The 25,811-nt window shown below is 28.2% G+C and overlaps 2 protein-coding genes across 3 annotated transcripts in view; both read left to right on the forward strand.

The window, feature by feature from the left end:
• The first annotated feature begins 1,391 nt into the window (after positions 1–1,391).
• Positions 1,392–25,811, forward strand: part of LOC134830779 (E3 ubiquitin-protein ligase AMFR-like) — a 28,247-nt gene continuing 3,827 nt past the window's right edge. The window contains exons 1-7 of one of the 2 annotated variants that reach the window (XM_063844357.1): positions 1,392–1,775; positions 11,082–11,633; positions 20,390–20,482; positions 21,720–21,803; positions 23,938–24,018; positions 24,076–24,228; positions 24,287–24,377. In XM_063844357.1, the coding sequence (XP_063700427.1) occupies positions 11,229–11,633; positions 20,390–20,482; positions 21,720–21,803; positions 23,938–24,018; positions 24,076–24,228; positions 24,287–24,377 (907 nt within the window). In that variant the 5' untranslated portion in view covers positions 1,392–1,775; positions 11,082–11,228. The remainder of the gene's footprint in view (positions 1,776–11,081; positions 11,634–20,389; positions 20,483–21,719; positions 21,804–23,937; positions 24,019–24,075; positions 24,229–24,286; positions 24,378–25,811) is intronic. The other variant, XM_063844358.1, reaches the window with a different exon arrangement.
• Positions 15,370–17,058, forward strand: LOC134832383 (uncharacterized). The gene is given in 1 exon segment (XM_063846386.1): positions 15,370–17,058. A coding segment is annotated over 1 exon segment (1,689 nt).

The following is a 25,811-nucleotide window of genomic DNA, read 5'->3' on the forward strand; positions in this document are numbered from 1 at the left end:
ATTTAAATTTGTATAATCGATGTGCAATATGTTTGATATCTATCGTAAATATAATAACTAATTAATTATAAAAAATAAATAAAAATATAAAATAAATAGGAAAAGTAATCAAAAGAATAAATAAAAAGAGATGAAGATTTATTAGGGAAAAAAAATTATGGAAAAAAAGAATGTGATTTATGCTTTACGTAAAAAAAAAAATAATAAACAAAAGAAAGAAAGGAAAAAAGTTTTAATTACAATAAAAAACGAAAAAATATAGGAACAAAGTAATAAAATTGATTTTAATAAATTAAAAAATAAATATTTGTTGATTCAAAATGTCGAAAAAAAATAAACTGTAAGTTTTTGTGAAATATCAGTGAAAGAAGGCATCAACTTATTGTGGTTCTCAATGAAATTTGGTATAATTTCAGATTAAAAATAAAAATGATAATTTTTTAGCAAAAATTCCAAAAATAAAAAACTATTGAAATTGTGAAATTTTTAACAAAAAAATTAAATATTTTAAATTTTTGAGTCAAATACAAGTTAGATTTAATACATATTTTATTTAAATTAATTATTTTAAAAATTTTACTTAATTCAAATATTCGTTGACTAATTTTCAAAAATGCTAAAAAAAAGCATAAAAAATTATTTATCGAAATCATAATTTGACAAAAATTTAAAAAAATATTTAAGGTTTTCACTCATATTGAATTATTGCCATATGCATAAAAGTCACTGTAAGTATTTAATTTAATTAATTGATCTTAGAACAAATTGATTGTTTTTTATTCATAGACTGAATTTGTTTTTAAAATGATAAATTTGGGCTTTTCGGGTGCTTTTTGGTATTAAATGAATATTAAAACAATAACTTTGTAGTTCAAAAATTTACAAAATTTTAATTTTTTCAACGATCAACTTTTTTTAACGGTTAAAAAAAAATTTTACCCAAAACATATTTATACAAAATTTCATTCTTATTTTTTTTTAATAGAAAAAGTGATGAAAATTGTTCAAAAATGTTCTTTTTAAAATTTTTAAACTACCAGTCGTTGTCACTTCAAAAATCCGCCAACCCGCAAATTCAATATTTTTTGTAAAAAATCCAGTTTTCACCTCTCGTACCGTTACTTGCCTCTCAAATAGCCGTGAGATTATCAATTTTATTCGTCTCAGACCGCTTTTGGAGCTTTTTAGTGCATTTTTAGAAATTTTTGCACTTTGAAAATTGTAATAAAATTTCTAAAATAAAAAACGATGACTTTCCCATGTCAAAATCATTCAAATTCATCATATCTGTTAATTAATTATTCTGCTCTACCAAAAATCGTAGATATCTGGCTGCCCTAAAGTAAATGAACATCAAACATATGAAAAAAAAAGTACGATTCGAGTATTATTTGTTCGCATCGGCGGAGAAGGTGTCAACGCAATACTCTATTAAAAATCGCTGGAACGCGTCAAAATCTCTGATAATTTTGTTGCGATCTCTCGGAAAAATCAAAGAAAATTATCGTATTCGCTTCGAAAAAGTACTCGCGAGTTTGTGTGTTGTGTAATTTTTTTGTTATTATCAAAAAAGAAGACGAAAAAAAATAAACTTAAAAAGTTCAACGAAACCAGAAAGAGAGAAAAAGAAACACAAACATATGTGTGACAGTTCTCGGTGCAAATAATCATTAAATAAATAAATAAAGGCGAGAACAAGCTTTTAATTGTCATTCGACGACAAAACAAAGAAAAAAAATTACCTGAATTTTCCGGATTTTCCACACGAACCAGAGGCAAGTAAATTTTTCGGTAAAATCGACCTACAAAAAAAAAGAGTTTCTCGTCACTTGTTCGTAAAATGCAGTAAATCAGTGCCAGTTGGCGATACGCGATGTTGTTTTGATGCATTAGTTACCCAAATTCACGCGAGAAAGTCACCTCAATAACGACTACGAGTGCATTGTGAAACCCTTTTATGCTAATTTCGCTGGAGTTTTGTGTCGAATTATCACGAAAATCATTAATATTCAAACGAAATTTGAATAAACTCCGCTACTACGACGTGGTTGTTGTACCATCTTGACCTTGGTGGAAATAAAATATGTATTTGTTATGAATGAAGTGTGTACGGCAGTAAGTCGTCGTCGTAGACATGTAAAAGAAAATGTTTATTAATAGTCGTTCAAAGTTATATTTATACGCCGCATCGAAGCCCGTGCATCGCGAATTTATTTTTTTTCAAACAGATCGACGACTTGATACAGAAAAAAATTAGCGAGCGTTTATACACATGACTTGCTACGAACTACAAACACGAGCAAGGTAGTAAATAATAATAAAAACAGTTATTCGCAATTAATTAACATAGAATTGATTTCGTTCACGTTGCAAATATGGAAGACGCTTGTTATTGACGCACAATTATCATGTACCTACCTCATCATTACCCGCCTGGCGAACAACCGCTTTATCATCCAAAGTGAAAATTAGCGTAAATATTTACATTTCCGAGTTTAGATTTTGCGGCCTTGACGTTCTTAACAACTACGATAGATGTTTTTAATGTTTTTTTTAAATAAATATCTTTTAGAATGTCTCGCTTGAACATTGTTTATTTGTTAAAAATTAAAAGACTCAGTAAATGTAATTAAAGGGGAAAATATCACGTGAATTGCGGTTTTTAATGCGATTTAAGAAATTAGTCATCTGGATTAGTAGAACGAGGAAATGAGTTTTTATTTTTTTTAAAGGCATTTTTAGCCGGTTTTTTATTTTTTTAACGGTATTTTTTTAAAATTAGTCGTTTGCGAGATTTTTTGGAGAAAAAGCGGGCGAAATTGATTGATAAAATGCAATCAATTTTATTAAAAATTTTTCTAATTTATTTTGGGCGAAATAATTTAATGAGGATTTTAAATAAAAATTTTTAGATATATTTTAATATTCAAAAAATCGTAAAAAAATTGTGAAGAATATTATTTATTTAGAAAAAAATTTTTTTTTTGAAAAAAATTAAAATTAAATTAAAATTTAAAATAATATTAAAAATAAATTAAAATTTGAAATAATTTTAAAAATAAATTAATATTTAAAATAATTATAAATTAAATTTAGAGTAACAATATTTAAGCCACAAAATCAAAATTTATTTTATTTTTTTGAAAGGTTTGTTCTTATTAAATTAGATTTTACGAAGGTTTTACTTAAAAAATGTTTAATTTAATTAATTTTAATTTTCTTATTAATTAAATCAATTTTTTAAAAATTTAAACAATTTTTGGTGCACTTTCCAGTTTTTTAGGATAATTTTCACCCCGTTTTTGTTATTTTTAAAAAAAAAAATAAATTTGATTTTTTTCAAATTCTACTAAAGAAATAGAGACTTTGATCAGAATTTTGTATTTTAGAGAGGTCCTAATCATTTATTTTTTTTTTTGCAAAAAATTCTAACATAGTTTTAATTTGTAAATCAGAACACGTTCGACAAGTTTCTCACTTGTCACTAATATTTTCCATTCTTGTTCTTCAAATTTTGTTTAAAAGACAATTTTGCATTGTCATCCATTTTTATGGAAGTCAGCAAGTGAAAAAATTATTGCCAAAATATTTAAGTAATAATAAATTAATTGTGAAGAAAATTTTAGAAAATTGACAAAAAATGCAAAATTATAAAAAAAAATTTAATTTATTAAAAATTAAACGAAATTTATCTCAAAAATTACAATTTTAACTAATATTTAGATTTGAAAAAAATAAAATTTCTAAAAAAAAATTAGATATCAATATTTTGAATCGAGTTGAAAGACCTCGAGTGAATCACAATTTTACCAATTTGACCGATAAAACTTTAAACTTTTAGTACCTAAACTCGCCAAAATCATCGTTGATTGCTGAATTTAACATCACACAAGGTCACCAAATCATGCAAATTCGAGCACCTTATTTTTTTTTCGTGCCTTTCACAACACTTTAAACCCATTTCACACTTCATACCGCACGGTAGGCGAGTTCGTCCCCATAAAATGTTGCTTTGTAGCGATAAAACAGCTTTGCGATCAATCTAACAAACAACAAGGAAATTAATTAAGTACTTCGATAATTGTGACATAGACATTCAATTATATTTAAAAAATCTAGTTTTGGTTCGCTGACTTCCGGAATTCCAGCAGAAAATTGATAGATGACTTTTCTAGACGATTTTTTTTACCTCCGGCAAGTTTTCTTGATTTGAAAGAATTTTTTTGTTCAAATATCACAAAATAAATAGTTGTTGTTGTTGTTGTTTTGGTTTCTGGTCATGGTCACACATTTAAACGACATTTATATAATATTTTTTTTACGGCTTTTAATGTAAAAAGAATATTCCTTTCACTAAAAAAAAAATAAAATTTATTAAACTTGAATTTTTTCCATCGCAGTTAAATCACGATTTAATTTTATTTTTAATCTTTTTCACGAAATTATTCTGCTTGAAACGATCAACGGCAGCTGCCATGTACCGATTTGTGTCAACTCGTTTGCTTCGCGCGTCAGCACAATCGCATGAGTCACAAAAATGTTGGTAGGATGGCTTCATCGACGGTGGCGTGATGGAATTTGTGACATTAGCTGAAAAAATTCTCAAGTTATTAAATTTTTTTTTAGAAATTTTTCAAGAAGAACTTACAGTAGAAATACTTCAACTTGGCTTTGGAAGATGAGTCCATAATAGCAAAAAAGGCCGAAAAAAGGCTTATTTTGCAGCGATTAAAATGCGACAACACAAAACGCAGCAAGAACATGAACTAAAAGGCGAAACATAAAAATATTTGAGAAAAAAATATCGAATGTTGTTCTCCCATAACCGGTAATAATATATTTAAACAAGTGTACGTGTATCCGTTGTGGCTGTCGTCATTGTTTGGCGGAGCTGGTCTTTTGTTTTTGTTAGCTATTTTTTATTTTTATGTACCATAAAACACTCACCTACTCGTACATGGGCAGGTTTTTGAGCGCGTTTCGTAGAAAAAGTGATGCGTGAGATCCGCTTGAATCGCGGTTTCAATCAGAAATCGTTAAGAATTCTAGAGAAATTGCAATATGAATTTTAAAAAAGAGATTTTTTTAGAATTTTACAAAGAATTACGCAAAAATGAGTAGAAGTTATTTTCTTTCTTAAATTAATTTGAAAATAATTTATTAATTTAAAAAAAATAAATAAAAAATTAATTTTTAAATTTAAATTAAATTTCTTGATAATAACCTCGATAATAACTAAAAATTTATTTAAATTTAATTTTTTTTAATAAAATTAAAATTTATTTAAATATAATTTAATTGATAAAATTATAATCTATTTAAATTATTTTTCAAATTACTGAATTTTTAATTAAAAATTAATTAATTAATTTTTAAGCCAAATTAAATTAATTTTTTTTATTTGAAACGATTAATTTTTTTTAATTTAATATTTTTTTATGTTGAATGAATTAATTATTCATTTAAAATTTTTGCAAATCTAATTTTATTTAATTAATTCATTTGTATTTAAATAACTAATATTTTAAATATAATTTATTTAAAAAATTTAATTTAATATTTTTTTTTAAATTTATAATTTAAATAAATAAGTTTAAAAAATATCAATAAAAAAATAAAATTATTTATTTAAATAAAATTGAATTAATTTATGATTTTATTTAAAATTAATTTTAATTAATAAAAATCTTTAAAAAATTGATAAATTATAAAAAATTGCTGAATATTTGCCTAAAAAATCTAAAACAAAGGAATTTATTCAAATTAACCGAAATTAAATTAATCCCTTTAAGTAAAATCCGCTTAAATCTATTTTTCTTATTTAAAAAAAAAAATATTTTTCCAATGTCACTTCTGAGAACAATGACCAAACAAATACTTGCAACTTTTTGATACATTACGAGGGTCAAGCAGCTGTCTAGAAACTGTAACAACGCACCGCGAATACAAAGCAGTCTATTGTTCACGTAGCTAAATGCGCCGCTTATGAATATATCAATGACATTCAAGATTACTTTTTCAAAGTTGAATGCAGTTTTGCATTGAAACTGAACTAAAAATGGTAATCAAGATAGGCAAAAGCTCGCATTGCTACCTGAAATTTGTAACGCTAACAACTTATTTTTTTTTTTCGTCATGGAAACTTACCAAAGAGGCCAAAAAATTAAGTCATAAAATTCTACAAGTCTCCAAACCGGCTTTTAAGAATTTTTGCAATTTAAATTAAAAATTAATTAATGAGCGACACCGAGTATGACTGGCAAAAAAAAATTTCCCATCGAGTTTATGAAATTTCCATTAACGTGACAGAGATCGGCAGTAAAAACCACAGAACTTAATTTTATTCAAGTTTATGAGTCATTAAAAGCTCTCGACAGTTCATTAGCGGTCGTTGACAAATTCCAAGCGAACGACTCTTGACAGCAAAAACCACACCTTTTGCTAACATCAACTTTGTAGGCATATTGCAAAAAAAGCAACCAAACATCAAATGTGCGCGAACAAAAAAAATGAGATCAACTTAGACTATTATGTGGTCTGGTTTCTCGCACAAAGTACGATCCAGTTTGAATTCTGACGCCATCTGAGTACGTTCACCGTGCGCGCCGTCGTCGTCGAATAATAAATTTAATTATTAACCAGTTGCTGAAAGATTTACTGAAAAAAAGACACGAAAAAAGAACAAATTCGTCAGATCAGTTGGAATTAAAAGCAGAAAATGATGTAAAATCACCAATCAGAACGCCGTTCAAGGTTCTTCCGGGAGTTTGTCTTAGTCACTACGTCAATTACATGGCACAAAAACCAAAAAGAGAAGTGTACCAAGGATATTCAAACAGGTGATTTCGCGTCAAATTACTCAATGCAGTCGCGCAAAAGAGGTGAAGAACCCACAGAAATATTTGAAAACTTGTCTCATTTGCGCTCGTAATTGTTAACAGCAACTACTTGAGTTCATGAAATATAAAATGTAGCAATTTTGTGTTTCGCAACCTGTAAAAAAAAATATAAATATATAAAAAATATAAATCCAAATTTTTTTGTTTTGAAGAAATTATTATTAAAAATTTTAATTTTTTTCGTATTTTCGATTCTTTTTTAAATAATTTTTAATTTAAATAAAATTAAATTTAATTTAATTATAAAAAAAATATTTTGACAAAATTCAATATATTTTTAAAAATGAAAAATTTACTCTAAAAACTTTTTTTTTCTAAATTTTTTTTCAAGTCTGAATTAAACTCAAATTTTTATTTAAAATTTAAAATATAAATAATTAAATTATATTTTTATTTATTTCAAATTTTTAAATTTAATACTAAATTTTATTTGATTTTAATTTTGTAAAAATTTTTCAAATAATTTCTTATCAAAACATTTTTTTTTGACATTTTGCTAGATAAAATTTTTTGAAATTTTAAAACTATTCGAACTATAGAGAACTATAATAAAAAAAAAATAATTTTAATTTTATAAATTAAAAAAAAAAAAAATATTTACAATTTTTAATTAATTAATTACAATTATTTTAATTTCAAAATTTTATAAAAAAATTAAATGTTTTTATAAATTAATAAAAAAAAATAATTTTTTTTAAATTTAATATTTTTAATATTATTAAATTATTGAACATATTTTTTTTTCTAAAAAAATAAAATCATAAAATTAAAGATACTGTTACTTAATAAAGTCATAATTTTTTGTCAGTTTCGTGTCCTTTTTTCAATTTTATTTAAAATTCTTAATAAAAATTGAAAATTATTAAAAAAAAAACATTTGACGAAAATTTAAAATTTTTCATGTTTCGCAGAAATTTGGCTCTCAAACCATTGCGTGAAACACAATTTTTCACAATTTAAAAAAAAAGTCTTAAAAAAAGAAGAAACAATTCTTTGTCTTTCCACACCGCCGTACAACTCTTTCGACTCTCGCACGTCGTCGTACAGCAAAGTTCTTCTTTTGCAGCATTACCACCACCAAACGCGTACACGAACTAAAAATCGCATTGAACAGTACCTTGACGGCAAGCAACGCGCAACTAGCTCACCATTTGAAATTGCGGTATGGCTCATGCCTCGTCGTAGAATGTCAGTGTACTTTTTGTAGCTCGCGCCTTCAGACTATTTATTTAGCGGATCGCGGTTTAGTTGTGGCTTAGCTTAGCGCCAGCTTAATTATCTGCGCAAAAAAAAAATTAAAGAAAATTAATTTGAAATTTCGCAAAAATGAATTAAAAGCAAAAAATGCCGTCGCTCGTCGGTGTCTTGTCGATAAATTTCGCACGACTAATTCCTCTTCCGCGCGACTTCCTCCGGAAATCCGCGACACTAATTTTGATCATCTGGCTCAGCAGCGTGTGCCATCTCAACATTAACGTGACCAAGGAGGAGACAACCTGGCGAAGTCAGATACTGAAAGACATGCGAAACGAATATTACAACATTCTGTAGCGCATGTGAGAAAAAAAAAACAATTAATCGACACAACATCTCATCCATCAGTTAACAAGCAAATAATAAATAGAAAAAAAACGGCTGCCGGCAATTTGCGTGATATGACCTTCAATTGTTGTTTCGTGTTAAGCTACGAGTTAGTGAGTGATTAGAAATAATTTTTATAAAAAAAAATAAAAATAGCGAAAAATTTTATAACTTTTAACCTAAAAACAACGAAAAGTGTTAATGAATTGAGCAACGTGGTAATGAAGCGTGGTTAGCATATCGAAAGAACGTCCAGAAAGTTCACGGACAGTCCAAAAGTGAACAAAATTCTCATGACCAATCAAAGAACTGATCAAAAAAAGTACCATGAAAAAAACGTGAAGCATGTTTCGTTTAATTAGATTTAAAGATTTTTTATTTATTTCTATGAAAAGAAAAAAAATTATTGACGTAAAGCCTTGACACCTGAAAACCGAACAATAGACAATTTGTGCTTCGAGTGCTATTCACAGCAAGTAATCACTCGAATTACTGAAAAAAAATGCTTAGTTGGTGAGGGTAAATTACTAATTTTTTTTGGTGCTAAATGAGTGAAGCGCGTTTTAAAAAAGAAAAAAAAATAAGCTCCACAGTGGTTTTTCTATCGGTCTGTGAAACAAAAAAAAGAATATTCAAAAATTATGAAAATTAATTATTTTTTTTATATTTTAAAAATCAGAAAAATAAAAGAATAAAATTCAATAAGGTCAATTATTTTCAACAAAATCGTAAAAATAAAGTTAAATAAATTTATTAAATTAAAATAATAATTAAAGTGAAAAAAAAATTAAAAAATGATTTTTTTATTAAAATTAGTAAAATATTATTAAAAAGTGAATTTATGGTCAATTAAATTAAAAAAAAAAATAATTTTTATTTTTGACACTTTAAGAAGTAAATAATATTGAGCATCCAAAAAGTGAAAATTTTAATATTTTAATTATTTTAAATATTTTAAACAAAAACTTTTAAAAAATTAAAAAAAAAAAATATTTTTATTACTTTACTTCTTTTTATTTAAAAAAAAATGTCAAATAGATGTTAAAAATAATTTTCAATTTTATTAATTTTGCAATGAATTTATATTTTTTAAAATAATTACGTGAAAAATGTAAAATTTTCAATAAGGCCTTTTTAAAAAAAAAATTTGAAATACTATTTTCATACAAAATGACAAAATTTTTAACTTTTTTTGGGTGTTAAATATTTTTTATTTATTTTTTTTTAATTATCTTTTTTGAAATTTGCTAATTTAAAATAGATTTCAGAATATTTCATATTAAAAATTAAAGAAAAAAAAATAACTGTCAAAAAAATTTGAAAAATAAATTCAGTAATTTTGTAAAAAAAAATTTAAATAATAAAATTTATGTTAAATTACGATTTTTTAAACAAAAATTATTAAAAATTTAAAACTTTTTAAAAAAATTTCTAAAAAATCTTGAAAAATTATGAAAATACACCTAAAAACGGCCATTTTTGATAAAATTTTTAACTTTTTTTTTTGCCCCATTGGATTTTCGACTTTTAAAATGGGGCATCGGACTTTATTTTTGATTTTCATTTGGAGCGGCCTAAATTTTATAAAAAAAAATTTATAACTTTACAACGAAAAAAAAAATCTTTAAAATTTTTTAAAATAACAAAAATTAGCAAAAAAACATAAAATCGAATCTTCATCTTATGAGTTCAGTGACATCCCAAATCCACAAAATCAAAGAATTTGCGATTTGCATTCCTGCATTTTAAAAAATCTCCTTCAAAAACTTGTTCCTTCTTGCCATCTAAAAGTCGTCTAAACTTCACGCAGTAACAAAAAAGCGCTCACATCACGTTTTTTCCTCGTGTCAATCACACACGGCCCATCTTCATTTGTGTATTTTTCCGTCATTTGCTTAAAATTTGCTCGAAACCGGTTCACTAAAACGAAAGAAAAAGATCTTTGGCCGTTCACGAAAAAAAAAACAAATTATTTGGATTTAAAATCAAAACAAGTTAAGTCACCAAAACAAAAAAAAAAAAAGTCACACCTCTGTAACGGCAACGTGTTCTCAGTACATACTGGAAATAGTTATAAAAATATAATCATAAATAAAAACTACAAACAAATTGAGCAACTTGAAACCAGAAGTAGAAGACGACGATCGACGTTCGACGACGAGGAAGTCGAAAAAAATTTTGCAATTCTACCCAAGAGACTAGTTTGGGTCGATCTCTTGCGGTGACAAAATCGAAAAAAAAGAACGAATGAAACAAAAAAATATTGAAAGTACAAAAAAATAATTACGTGAAGAAATCATGCAAATGTGCTGTGAGGACGACGAATCCGCGCAAGTGTTTGATCGTGCCCTGTCCTGCATCATCATGTGTTTGGGTTTGACAATTTTGATACTTATGCACGAAAGTGACCAGTACAAGTTTGCCTTTTTGGCCGAAAATCGAATGCGTGACCTTGAGAATTTGCTCGATTATGAATATAAATTTGAATAGTGCGGTAAACTCTTTTTTTTTCGTCTTCTTTCTTTTGTTTTGCGATTTTTTTCTTGTTTTGTGTCTATTTTGAAACGAATTTTAATAAAACGGTTGTTGTCTCTCTTATAGATTCACCAAATGAAGAGGTAGAAGACGTCGAGACATCATCAAATTTTAATGTGTCTTAGCAGAAAATCCGAATATTTTAGTGATTAGATACAAAAAAAGACATAAAAAAAATTAAAAAGTAAAAGTGATTTAAAAAAAATTAAGAACATGCCAATTGTGCTAAACAGTTCCGTACCTCTGCCGAATCTCAAGTTATACACGTCGATCAGTGTCTTGCTTGTGAGCAGTTGCTTCTACTATGCCATCAGTGTGACGAGCGACCCAAACTGGAAACTCGATACAAACGCGACGCTCTTTCCGAGTCAAAATGGTGACAGTAGTTTGGAGGAAATCCTCTCCATGCAGGACGAGATCAACGAGAAGGAGACAATTATGGAGAATTTCAACAATTTGCAAGAAACAATTTTAGCGGCGATTCAGTCGAAAAATCAGAATGGCGACGAGGAGCTGGAGGAAATGGTGGCGCCGCAACAAACGCATGCCGATCGCAGTATCAGGACACGGTTCAAGGATATCTTGGCGTTTATGATGTCGGAACCGGTTTGCATTTGGGTGAGTAATGTTTTTTTTTATTTTTTTTTATTTGTGGGTAAATTTTTTTAAAACTTTTTGTCCCAAAACAAAATTACTAAAAAATTTATAAAAAAATTATGTAGAAATTTTTTCATATTAATTATTGAATTTAATTTTTTTAAAAATATTAATTAATTAAAGCAAAATTATTTCATTAATTGTTTAAAATAAATTATTGAAAATTATTGAAATATTAATAATTAATTCAAATTATTAATTAATTTATAATTAATTTAAAAATATTTTTTTTAAATATTTTTAAAAATTTAAACTTAAATTTAAAACATTACAAGTGAAAATTAAAAATAAATATTTAATTATGAATTTTAATTATCACTTGTAATGTTCTAAATTCAATTTAAATTTCATTCTAAAAAATATTTAAAAATTTTTTAAATTCAATAATTTAATATGAAAAAATTTCTTCAATTTTTTTAAATTTTTTGTTATCTTTTTTGTTATTTATTTTTTTTAAAGAATTTTTTTTAAAATTATTTATGGAAAAAAATTTTAAGTTATTTTTGGATTTTTTTAATGAAATTCAGAAAAAAATTTGGATGTCAATAGAATATTTATTGATAATTTTTGAAAATTTTATTAAAAATTTATATAAAAACAGTCTAAAAACAAATTTTTTTAATGAAATTTAAAACTTTTTTTTTTACAAAAAAGGGACAAAAAGTTTAAAAATATTAATTTGAAGCTTAATCTCTCAAGTCACATTTATGACTCATGCAATCACAATTCATCGATCGAATTTTTGTGTTAAACTTTCTCATGTAATTTTTGTGTGTTAATGAAAGAAAAGAAAAAAAAGAAAGAAAGATCACAATGTGTGCACTTTATTGCATTCATCTTGAAACGACGACGACGAAACGCGACGTCAACGAAAAAAAAAGTGCATTCCACACTCACTTCTTGCTCACACACTTGTTTCTCATTGACATCAAAATGAATTTAGCGCAGCGAGTGTTAGACGAGAGATGCAAGTTGATCTAATTTTTGGCCACAGACAGGTTGGTAGACAAGATTCATACAAATTATCCGTGTGTGCTCAGCTCATCATCGTCGTCGTCGTCGCAACATCAACGAGCAACGCAAAGAAGTAACAAATTTGGCCTCGTTTTTGTTTCGTTTTGTGTGCGATTATGATGAGTTTTTATTGCTTTTATGTGCACAACTGGAGAGATGGGTGCTTGAGTGTGTGTCGTTTGGCGAGAAAAAGTGGGGATTTCTCCCACCAAAGTTTCTTAAAGAGCGGAGTGGATTGCGTTTTGTTAGAAATTCTTATCAATGGAGATGTCTGTCTGTGAGTTTTTTTTTTAATTTTTGCAGTTTTTCTCAATTTTTTTGCCATTAAAGCGTTTTTATGGGAAATTCTTATATTTTCGACTTCTAGAGTGATTAAAATTGTTTTTTTTCATTACAGGATTTTAAAAAATAATTTTTTTTATGAAACTTCATTTAGAACATAATTTTTTGAAAAAAATAAAATAATAAAATAAAATAAAATAAAAATAATTTTATACTTAAGTACTTAAGATTGTTCTGGGAAGCAAATTTTCGTTTAATTTTTTAAGTAAAATTTTTAAAGTTAAAATTTTTTTATTTATTTACATAGTTTTTTAAAATATTTTCATTTATTTTTTTTTTTAAATAAAAAAGAAAAGTACTCTTAAATTCAACCTAAAATTCAAGATTTTTATTCCTTTCCCGGTTTTGTCCACAGAGGAGGACATTTCAAAATTTGGGAAAACTAATTTTTCAATTTTTGGCCAAGTTCAGCTTGATTAAAATAATTTTTTTATTTATTTTGAAAAAAGTTCAAAAGTGATTCAAAATCATTTTCAACAAAAAAAATATTTTTTTTTTTTGGTCTTTGAAATTTAAAAATTTCAAAGCACGCAAAAAATGAAAAAAAAAATAAAGAATATTATTTTAAAATTTTCAAAAATCCAATGGGGCAAAAAAAAAAAATTTCAAAAATTTTTCTTGCCAGTTTTTGAAGTTCAAATTTTTCAAGATGTTTTTAAATATTTTTTTTATCAAAAAAGTTTTAAATTTAAAAAATAATTTTTAATGAAAAATTTCTTTCGTAATTAAACAACATAGAAATCAAAATTTTAATTTTTTTTGTACAAAATTTTCTGAATTTATTTTTCAAATAAAGTTAATTTTTATGAATTTTTTTTTCTTTAATTTTTAATAAATTAATTTTTGAAATTTTTAAAATTTTAAATTTAAAAAAATAAATAAAAAATATTTAATTTTTGAAAAAATTTGTCATTTTGTATGAAAATTTTTCTGTTTTTTTTTTCAAAATTCATTTTCATTAAAAAAATGATTTTTACTTTAAAAAAATAAATAAAGCCTAACAACATAGAAATCAAAATTACATTAATTTTGCTAAAATAATTTATTTTAATAAATTTAATAATTTAATTTAATAATTAAAATTATTTTGAAATTTTAAATTTATCAAAAATTTATTTTTTTTCTGTGTAAAATTTCTTCAAAATTGTTTAAATAAAACTTCAAATGTCTTTAAATTTTTAAAAATGAATTTTAAATTTTTTGAAAAAAAAAACAAAAGAAAAATTCATTTCTTAAAATATTAAATCCATTTTTAAAAATTAAAAATTTGTTTCAAGCCTTGTTTCTCAGATCCATTAGAAAAACCCGCTCAATCCATCATTTCAACTGCATCACCGGCTTATTAATTGCTGCTTAATTGACCTTTTAACGATCATTAACCAACTAATCACTTAACAATGATCTCTGCACTCGCACAATAATGACATTGACCTTTGTGTCTTACTCATCTGCTACTCATACTACTTCATTGTCCGGCCTACCCCACTTTTTTATTTCACCGCACAACACTGACCTACTACTGCGTCGCCGTCGTCGTTGTCGGCTCGTGACATGCGCAACCGGCTTAAAACTAAAAACCCATAAATGGCAATTCTTAAATTATTTTTTTAGGAGAAAGAAATTTTTCTCCTCCAACTTCTTCTTCTTCTGCTTCTTTCTCCGCAATTTCTCGGTGCTGACTTCCGTATGAGTCGCACGGTGGGTACGGAAATGAAATAAGACGAAGAAAGAGAAAGAAACCGTTAACCCCCTTCGGTATCGTTTATTTCTGGGTTTCTTTTTTGCTGCTTTTCGTCTTGTTGTTTGCCTTACTTAATAAACGGTCTTTACTTGTAATGAACTGAAAATTTTTCTTTGGCTCGCATGTTGCAGGCAGCGACGCAAGAGAAAGAGTTTCAGTCGTGTGCGTACTTTTGTTTCGATCGTTTGGACTTTTTTCGCGAGCTCGAAAATTTTTTCTGAAAAAAAAAAAATAATAAATTCTTATCAGAAAAAAAATTCCTCCTGAGGAATGATCAAGTGAAGAAAAATTCTGGAAAAAAAATAAAAGAAAAAATTAAAAATAAGAACGAAATGTACAGTTAAATAATTTTTTATACACATGAGTCAGTGGATGTGATTGAACATTACCACTTGTTAAGGCAAGCATGTGAAAAAGAAGAAATTGAAATAATTATTACAAGAGAAAGTAGTAAATAATATAAAAATTTCTGTACGTTGGATGAAAAAAAAAGAGTGATAACAACGTAAACGACGTCAAAAAAAAGACTTGCTCTAAAAAAAAAATAAATAAATAAAATAAAATAAAAACAGAACGTGATTTATCTCCAACCGCACCAAAATGTTTAAATTTATGGTTTTGTTTCTCACGGTCCTCATCGGCACCACATTCGGTGGCAAGCCGAAGCCTCCTCCGCCGCCGCCGCCAGGCGATTCGCAAGCTGCTGCCTCGGGCAACGAAATGTGGCCCATCGAGCGTCCCAATGGCATGCCGAACATCGTCTCGTTGGAAGTAATGTGCGGCAAAGACCACATGGATGTCCATTTATCGTTTTCGGCGCCCTTCGAAGGCATTGTCAGCTCCAAGGGACAACATAGCGACCCACGATGCGTTTACGTTCCGCCCTCCACAGGCAAGACCTTTTTCTCGTTCCGCATCTCGTACAGTCGTTGCGGCACCAAACCCGACCTAAACGGACAATTTTACGAAAATACCGTCGTTGTGCAGTACGACAAGGACTTGCTCGAGGTGTGGGACGAAGCAAAGCGTCTCCGTTGCGAATGGTTCAACGACTACGAGAAAACAGCATCGAAGCCGCCCATGGTAATTGCCGACTTGGATGTCATTCAGCTGGATTTCCGCGGCGACAATGTCGATTGTTGGATGGAAATTCAACATGGAAAGGGTCCCTGGGCTCCTCCAGTGAACGGAATTGTTCCGCTTGGCTCGACTTTGACACTCGTTGTCGCAATTAACGATTTCAAGGGGGAATTTGACATGCGCGTGAAATCCTGCGTGGCTTCCGACGGCGCCGGACACATAATTAAGCTCACCGATGAATTTGGATGCGTTCTGCGACCCAAGATGATTTCGAAATTCCTCAAAGCGCGCGCTCCCGATGAACGTGCCTCCGTTTTGACTTATGCTTTCTTCCATGCTTTCAAGTTTCCCGATGCCTTGAGTGTTCACATCAAATGCAAAGTCGAGATTTGTCGTCATGGCTGTTTGGATCACTGTCAATTGAGTTCCGGCGGACACGAACATAACTTGCTCGAACGAAAAGACACGAATTTCCCGCCCGAGAACATGGCTTATGACTCGATGGAGCAACGAATTCCCGATATGGACATGTTGTACGACGACATCATCCATCATGCGGTGCCCGAACAGAAAATCGGGCGGATATCCAAGAAAGAGCCCAATATGACGCGTGAAAATCTGCCGCCAGTGAACAATTTGCCGCCACTGAAGAAGCAAAATCGGATCAATCTCTTCGATAATGGCTTTCCGAATGGACCGCGACATCTCCAGCATCCCGGACCGAAACAAGATCGGATGGGTGTTCCGCCGCCACTTGTTGCTGGACCGCGTTCCATGAAATTCTTCAATGACAAAACGGATAATAAACGAGGCAGTACTGTGCACATTGGACGCGCCAAACGAGAAGCGGATGTCGGGGTTTCGGGCATGTATGACGTCATTTCGGAAAATGACTTGGCTTTCAATCAGGAAACGAAGCAGGAGCCGTTGACGGTGTTCCAGGGACAAATTTACGAGGAATTCGTGTCGGGCGTTTGCATGCCACTTTTGAGCTTTTGCATGATTTTCAGTGCTGCCACGCTCGCGACATTGATCGCGGTGCTCTTTGTCGGATGCTTGCTCTATCGCTTGCAAATGCTCAATGAAACGATGATAAAACAGCAACAACAACACAGTATTAGTCCAAATGCCTTCGGATCGTGGATGACAATGAGACTTTTTAGGGTACGAGAAATGGGATGCAAGCAATAAAAAAAAATTAAGACATGAAAAATTTAAACTATTAGTCGATAGAACGAAATTTTTATTATTTATTAATTTATTTTTGCTTGAAACTTTTAATTTTTTTGACTGAGAGTAGAAATATTTATAGTTAAGACTCCCGCAAAAAAAAAGAAAATATTTTTAGACAGAAAATTTATTCCCAAAAATTACTTGGACCAAAAAAAAATATTTTTTGAAAAAAATTATAATTAAATTAGAATTAAAAAAAAATAATTTATTTAAATTTTAGCTTTTTTCCCAATTTTTTTTTTTGTGAAAAAAATTATTTTCCTTGGTGAATGTTCTATAAAAATGGGTCTTTAAATAAAGAAAAATTTAATTTATTAAAGAAAAAAATTAGAAATAAGAAAAAAATAATTTTTAAGTGAATTATTGAAAAAGAATCAGTATGAATGCAACAAAAATTCTAAATAAATTTAATATTAAGAAAATAAAAATGAAACAATCAATAAATAAGAGACAAAAAATCTAAAAAAAAAAAATTTTTTTATTTTTATATTTTTTTAAAACCGTCAAAAATGTGTTTGACCTGCATAATTTTACCAAAGCACGTTTTTCTATTTATTTTTTGAGCGTTTTCGTATTTTTTTTTCTTGTCCAGACTGGAATAATTGACTAATAAGGTCACGTTTTGAATTACTTATTCTCTATAATTTACACACAAAAAAAAAGTAAAAATTCACTTGACATGCATTTCATCGGTATTTAGGTGAAGCAGATGACAAACTATGGAGATGTCTGGTTCAAAAAAAAAAAATCCAGTTTAGTGGGTGAAAAATGTCGTCTGTGCCTTTATTTTCTTCGTTCTTCTTCTCTCATCTTCCTCGTCTTCTTATTTAATCAATAATAAATAATTTATTGCATCGCAAAGTGTAATATTTACAAGCGTTTTACGACGACCTACTCATCATCATTATCAATTCTCGTTCAGTTTGTTTCTCATTTTTTTTTTAGAAATGAAGATGATGCAAAAGCGAAAATGATGAAGAAGAAAAATTGACCAACATACTTTACTTTTTGAGGCAGAAATGTGCGGTAAAAGCATTTATCAGTAATAAGGCTTTTAGAGTAAAATGTAAAATTTTCCTTTAAGAGATGTGCGAACAGGTTATTGCTTTATTGCGATATTGTGATATAAGATGAAGGTGTTTTATTGTGCATGCAGATCGAGTGCTCTTGTTTTAATGTTGCTCGTGATTTTTTTTGTACAGAAGAAGAAAAAAACATAAAAAGTAGAAAAACAAGGAAGGCTTTTGTTTCTCTGTTGTTTGAAGTAAGTCTTTGTTTTGTAGCGGCAGTATAGATAAGTACAATTATGTTGTAAATGGAAGAAAAACTTTTAAGAATGAGACTAAAAATGGAGGATTTGAAAGCGTATTTTCAAAAAAATTGCCGAAAAGTAAAATTTTCATTATTTTATTAAATTTGCAATAAAAAAAGAACAAAATCATTCTATTTTTTCTAAAAAAAAAGGAAATTCAACAAAAATATTTACTTGTAAAGTTTAAAAGCGCCATCTAGCGTCATTTTTATGTCTAAATTCGTGAAATTTATTAGAAAGATCATTTTAAAACCAAAAAAAGGTATTTTTGAATGCCTTGCTCGAATATTTCTACGTAAATTTCATAAACATGTGTCTCAAAAGACCTTTATATATATTTATAAAGCGCCATCTATTGCCAAATTTTTATGAAAGACCTGAAACGTAATAAAATTTATTTTTAAAATTTATAAAGTGAGATCTAGAGTTCCAATTATTAATTCTTTAAAATTTAAAAAGCGCCATCTAGCGTTGTTTTTGTTTGATTTGTTAATTTTTTAATCAAAGAGTTGTAAAAATCAATTAAAATTGTAGTTTCAATTTATTAAATTAAATCTTAATACAAAAACCTTAACTTTTGATAGTTTGAAAGACTTTTAAATTTTTTTCATAAAGCGCCATCTAGCATCTTTTTCGCATAAATAATTGAATTTTCGATTGGATAAATTAATTAAAAAAATGTAATTTAAATCTTTTTATTAAATCTTATTCTAAAATTTTAACATTTATCTCTTTAAACGACTTTTTAATTTATTCATAAAGCGCCATCTAACGTCTAATTTTCCTTTTTTATCAAAATATCCTTTAAAAACAATATTTTAATTAATTTAAAATCTTCAAATAAATCTTCAACTTAAAAATTAATAAAATTTAATAAAACTAATTCCAAAAAATCTTCAAATTTCATCAAAATCAAGCACGAACGCCCTAAAAAAAACCACCATGGAGCAAATTTTTCTCAGTATAAAACTTCTTAACAAGCAAATTTCAAACGCCTCATTATTCAGTTATGCTCCCAATTCACAATAAGTCTCACTTTTGAATATATTGCAAGCAACTCGCTCGCTCGCGATACACTTACCATCGTCCATTTATTCTAAATAAAAAGCAAAAACTGTATCGCAACAGCTGCCGCTTGTTAGTTTTTTCTGCTACATTGAGCTAAAATCGCCTTTACTCGCGATGCAATTTCCAAAGCAGGCAAATAAAAAAGTTGCACTAGAATGTATTTTGCGCAAAGTAGCTTACTTTGTGTTCGACTACAACGAGGAAAAACGGTACATCAACCAGCATCATTATTTATAGAGTAACCACTTTTCTTCGAAACTAGATTTTAATTTTTATTTTCTTCTCTTTTTTGCAATGTTGCTCGAACGAAGAACACTGAATGTGTGTGGAAATTGCTAATTTTATTATTATTTTATCATTACACATTGTTGGTATTCTTATAAAATGTGCGCCGCAGCGAAGCCAGTAGTAAACGATTCACTTTCAAAACTGATTAAAATGTTTTAATGACCACTTTTCTAGCGAATTTTCGATACAAATTGCCGTACATATCAATTACACACGGTGAAAAAAAGCAGGGCGTCATGTGCAGCATTGCGTGCGAATCTGATTATTTTCCAACTATTTTTGACTGAAAACCGCAAGAACAGCCAAAGCCGAGAGAAAAAAAAAGAAAAATCGAAATGTGCAATTTCAATGAGCAAGTAGATTAATTACATAGAGAACGTCCTACACACACGTCTCGCACCACGGTAGATAAACAAACAAGCCTAGCTGCTAGACCAAAAGCATTAAAACAACAGTGAACGAGAGAAAAGATTCGGTTGTTGTTGTTGTTGTTTTAGCTCTTTTTTTATCCGGTTGCTGACATAAATTCAATTCGATCGATGTTTTGATTATGATTGCTTCTATTATTATTATGTCTTGGACTGCAACAAGAAAAGAAATGAAAAATTTTAATGATTTTTGTCTTGTTTTTCTTTGTAGACTCTCATAAATATGGCGTATTGTTGCCTAATACTGATGGGCAAGTCCATTCAGAAGCTCGTTTTTGGTGAATTACGGATATCAGAACAGCAGGTGAGTGTTTTCAATGAATTATTTTTTTTTTTAATTTTTATCAAAGAAGAATTTTTTTAAAAAAAATCGAGTTTTCCGAGTTTTGTCCACAGAAGGACATTTAAAATTTTGAAAAACTAATTTTTCGATAACTTTATTAAGTTCAGCGATCAAATGGGGTCCTCACAATGAGTTTTGAAACTGTTGGAATTGGAATTTGAATTGTTGGAATTGTTGAAAAGTTTGTATGAGATTTCGTTTCAACAATTGTTGGAAATTCCAACAGCAAAATTTTTGTTGAAACGATTGAAATTGTTGAAAAGACAATTTTTTGGAATTTTGACAGAAGCTGTCAAACGAATATTATTTGAAAAATCAGTTATTTTTAGTTTGTTTACAATTTTAAACCATTTATGACGATTTAGGAACGATATTACAATTCCTAAAAAATAAATTGTATTGAGTCGCTCACTTATTGAAATTTCCAACAATTCCAATTCCAATTTAAGCAAATTTCAAAACGTCATTGTGAGACCCCCAAAAGTAATTTAAACTGCATTTGAAAGGCTAGGCTTTCCAACAAAAAAAATTTTTTTGAATTTTGGTCTTCTAAATCTAAGAGAAATGTCAAAACGCACAAAAAATCGAAAAAAAAAGTTGGCCTCGACTCGACATTTGCCCCAGTTGATATTAGCCCCAATGCACATTCAAGATTTTCGAATGAACATTTTAAGAATTTGACCCAGAACACATTTTTTGAACGTTTTACATTAAAAATTGAAGAATTTTTCGAATTTTCAAATTATTTGATGAATTAAAAAACAATTTTGAAGCTCGAAAGCCGTCATAAAATATTAAAAATTAATTTGATCATCAAAAAAGAAATGTTTAGATCTTCAAGGTTGCAAGAATTTGTAAAAAAAATTGATACAAGAGAAAATTTTAAGTCCTCAAAAGTTCGTTAAGCATTCGAAGAATTAATTTTTGTTCAAAAAGGCATCATTTTTGATGTTTTTAATTAACTTATGACTTAACTTAAGACCAAAAAGTGAATTTTTAAACAAATAAATTCATTAAAATGACTCATAATCCAATTAGCAAAGCAAAAATTATTTCATAAAAAGCCAAAAAAGTCAAATTTTGTCCATCAAACGACCGATCTCGTAATATATCATAACTTTTTATCTCAAATCTTCAACCAAATCACTGACTCGAACGATTTTTTAATGTTTTTTTTTTCTTAATTTCTCTTCCACAGCACATGAAAGACAAATTATGGAATTTCATTTTCTACAAATTCATCTTTTTATTTGGCGTCGTTAGTGTTCAATATTTACATGAGGTAAGTAATTACACGAAAATTATTCATTTATTTGAGGTGTGACAAGTAGATTGCTCTCTCGTCGTTCGGTACGTAGTAGGTCATCATTCGCACCGAGAGCACTCATGTCTGTCAACTAGAAAGTGACGCGGCGGCGTTTCTATGGATTCTGTGTGTGCACAGCACATTCCAATCGATAACTGATGTCGCGCACATAACACGTGATCAACGTGATTACAAAAAAAAATTGGCAAAAATCCAAAAAGGTTCCTTACTTCAAAGTTAAATGGCCTTAGACCTTGCCCCATACCTTCGTTGGAGGAATTTTTAAGTAATATTTGACACGAATCGATTTCTAAAAAATTATTTATTAGGCTGTTTCAAATTTATTTTTGATTTTTCTGTTAGGTTTCTTTCTTATCAAATGGGTTAAATAAAATGAAAATTTAATTAAAAATTTTAATTTTAAATTAATTTTATTTTGAAATTAGATAATTATTTTTTTTAAAAATAAAAAATTAAAAAAAAAAAATAATTTCATACGTTGACGATATATTAGATTTAAAATTTAATTAATTTAATAAAAAATATTTTTTTTTCATAACACAGTTCGACAAAAAAAATGCCCAACTTTTTGGTATAGCAATTCTTGTAGAGCTACTCAACACGAGTTCAACGCAACCTGCCGTTCCTCTGGGCGACTGGGTTGGCCATTTGAATTTGCAACGAGCTAGAATGACCCTTCTCACTTAAACTTGAATATCTCTCGAATTTTGCAGTACAAAATCAAAAGTTGACATACTGTTGGAAAGTTTTTAAGCTTTCCAAATATTTAATCTTATATTTTAGCTGAAAACTGTACGTCATTTGAAAAATCAAAAAAATCAAAAACCTCGGATTTTTATCAATTTTGAAGGCAAAATAAAATTCCAAATTTGGAAGTTTTGATTTTAATTTTTAATTTTTTTTTTGCACACATATGTAGGCGCACATGCTCTGTACATTTGTATGCCGAAATTGTGGAGTTCATAAATACTTGTTAGAGAAAAATACAGTTGGAGGGCTTGTCTTCTTCTCCAATTGTATAAGGTCTTATAGTATAAAGCTCATTTGGTCTGTATAACATTAATGAAGTACAAAACTTCCACATTTGGAGCGATTTTACCCCCCTTTTGCCTTCAAAATTGATAAAAATCCGAGGTTTTTGATCTTTTTTGAGCTTCAAGCCCCCCTGACGTACAGATTTCAGCTACGTATATAAGATTGGGTATATTCGTTGGAAAGCTTAGAGTCTCTACTTTCCAACAGTATGTCAACTTTTGATTTTGTACTGCAAAATTCGAGAGATATTCAAGTTTTAGTGAGAAGGGTCATTCTAGCTCGTTGCTCGTTTGCTCTAAAATTCAAATGGCCATAACTTCCGAAAACCCAGTCGCCCAGAGGAACGGCAGGTTGCGTTGAACTCGTGTTGAGTAGCTCTACAAGAATTGCTATACCAAAAAGTTGGGCATTTTTTATGTCGGACTGTGTAATTTTTAATTTTATTTTTTTAAAATGAAAAATTGTAAAAAAATTATTTAAAATATATTTTTAAATTTTTTGATTGTTAATTTTATTTTTTTTTATTTATATTTTTTTTTAAAATTATTTAAAAATATTTCTAATTTTTTTTTTTATTGTCAGTTTTGATTTTTATTAATTTTTTCAAATTTTTATATTAAAATCTCTATGTTAAAAAATATTTTAAAATTAACAAAAATTGTTTTAGATAAGAAAATTCATTAAAAAAATTTTAATTCAAAAAATTAAAATCGAAGAAAAATAAATTTGAAACAGCCTAACTTTGCACATTCCAATCATTCTCATCGATTGTGAAACCGCATGACGATGTTAGACATATTGTTTGTTACAATTATTAAATAGGCACGGTAATGACGAGTGTCACGTGCGTGTGTGTGGCATCGACAACTTACTGAATTAATTCGATCAAATGTCGAATAAGACGACGATGACACAAATGGTAGTGCTTCATTTAATGACATGCGTCGGACACGAGCGATTTTTTTTTCTTCTTTTTCTCTCAACCGCAACATCTTTTTCTTTTTTTACCGAGAAAATCGCGTTACGCAAAATCTCATTTTATGTCATTTCACAGGTAATTCTTTGGGTTTCATGGTTTTCCGTGTTGGGATTTTTGCATTTGATGTCACAATTGTGCAAGGATCGCTCGGAATATGTAAGTTTTTCTTTTTATTTTCTTAAATTTTCATCTAAAAAAAATATTTTTTCTTAGCTGACATTCTCCCCAACCTCTCCCGGATGGTCGCATTTCCGTCTCGTGGGTCTCCTATCCGCCATTCTCACAATTTCGGGCGTCATGATGGTGATTGCCTTTTGCGTGGGCTTATTCGCTGGCATCAATACGTTCTGTTTCATGGCAGCTGAGGTAATTTTCTGTTGCATCATCGTGAACTTGATTCAATTGGTTTTTATTTCTTACGCAGGTTGTGCTTCTGACAATAAAAACACTGCACGTTCTTATCAGATACGGAATATTTTTGTACGATATGAGACAAGGCGGATTAAATAACGAATGTGAGTAAAAAACATTTTTTTTTATATCTGTCTACGATCTTTCTAATGAGTAGTTAATAAGTTAATGAATTGTAAACAACCGGGAGATAAAAAAAAAGTGTAAATTTAAATAATTTTAATGAAATTGGGCGTGATGAATTTTTTTGAAGCTAATTACCGATTTATTAGTGTTGGCAATTGATTGATGATAAAAACAAAATGTTTGAGCAATTGGGTTTCATCGAGCGTGAAATTTGGATTCAAGTGGAAAAGTACTGAACATGAGCAATTTTGAGTAATTTTTTATGAAATGATCATCGTTAAAGTAAAATTTCTAATAAAAATTTCAGAAAAATAATAATTTCAAATAATTTCAATAATTTTTTTTAAAAAATAATAATTTTTTTTTATAAAATTTTCAATTTTTTATTTTTACAATTAAAAAATTTTGAACCAAATTTCTCTTTTTAAATTTTTTTTTGACGTGAATAAGAAATTAGCGTCTCGTGAGGGAAATTTTTGTTTATAAAAATGCTGCTTTATGATAAGTATCTGCACTAAAATTAATTCTGACATGATTTTTAATTTTTTTTAAAATTAATTTGTTTAAAATTCATATTTTTAAAATAAAATTAATAATTTAATTATTTAAAAAAATTATTTAAAAAATTTATTAAAAATTTTCAACTTAATATTACTTTCTTTTAAGAGAATTATTAATTTCTAAGAAATTTATTAAAAATTAAATTATTATTTTTTATTTTTCAATTTATTCCCTAAGTTTCATACATTTTTAATAAAAATTAATTAAAAATTTTCAATTTTATAAATATTTTAAATTTTTCTTTTAATTTTATACCTTTTGACAATAAAAAATTTGTATTATTAAAAAATATGAATATGAAAAATTTACTAAAAATAAGTTAATTTTAGATCCACGTCTCAAAAAACACTAAAAATAGTTGACAAGAATTTAATTTCTTTATAAATTTACTACTTTTGATATCAAAAATTTTTTTTTTGGCAAATCCTACAAAAACCTCAGACAAAAACTGCTATAAAATCTCCTCCAAGATCAATTAATCTTTTTCAAACGTATTCTCACATCATTAGTCAGACAATTCTTCACTTTATTACCTGTTGCAGTCACAAAAACAATCAAACAAACATCATGAGAACCGAAAAAAAAAATTTTTATTACCCACTGATCACACAAATGACTCACTTCGCGGTTCGAACAAACAAGTCACCATTAAAAAGCGAAACTCATTCATGTGTGATAAAAACAAAAAATTAATAAAAACCGAGATTCACTGTTAAGTCTCATTATTATAACAAGACGCGACATTTTCCCATCATCAGACAAGCTGATTAAAAATTTAACACGAGAGAGATGAAAGTGTGACATGTAACGCACCTCTGCGTTAATTCGGCCTTATTTTTCTCTCTCTTTCT

Source organism: Culicoides brevitarsis, chromosome 2 (assembly GCF_036172545.1).
Source record: "Culicoides brevitarsis isolate CSIRO-B50_1 chromosome 2, AGI_CSIRO_Cbre_v1, whole genome shotgun sequence".
NCBI classification, from domain to species: Eukaryota; Metazoa; Arthropoda; class Insecta; order Diptera; family Ceratopogonidae; genus Culicoides; species Culicoides brevitarsis.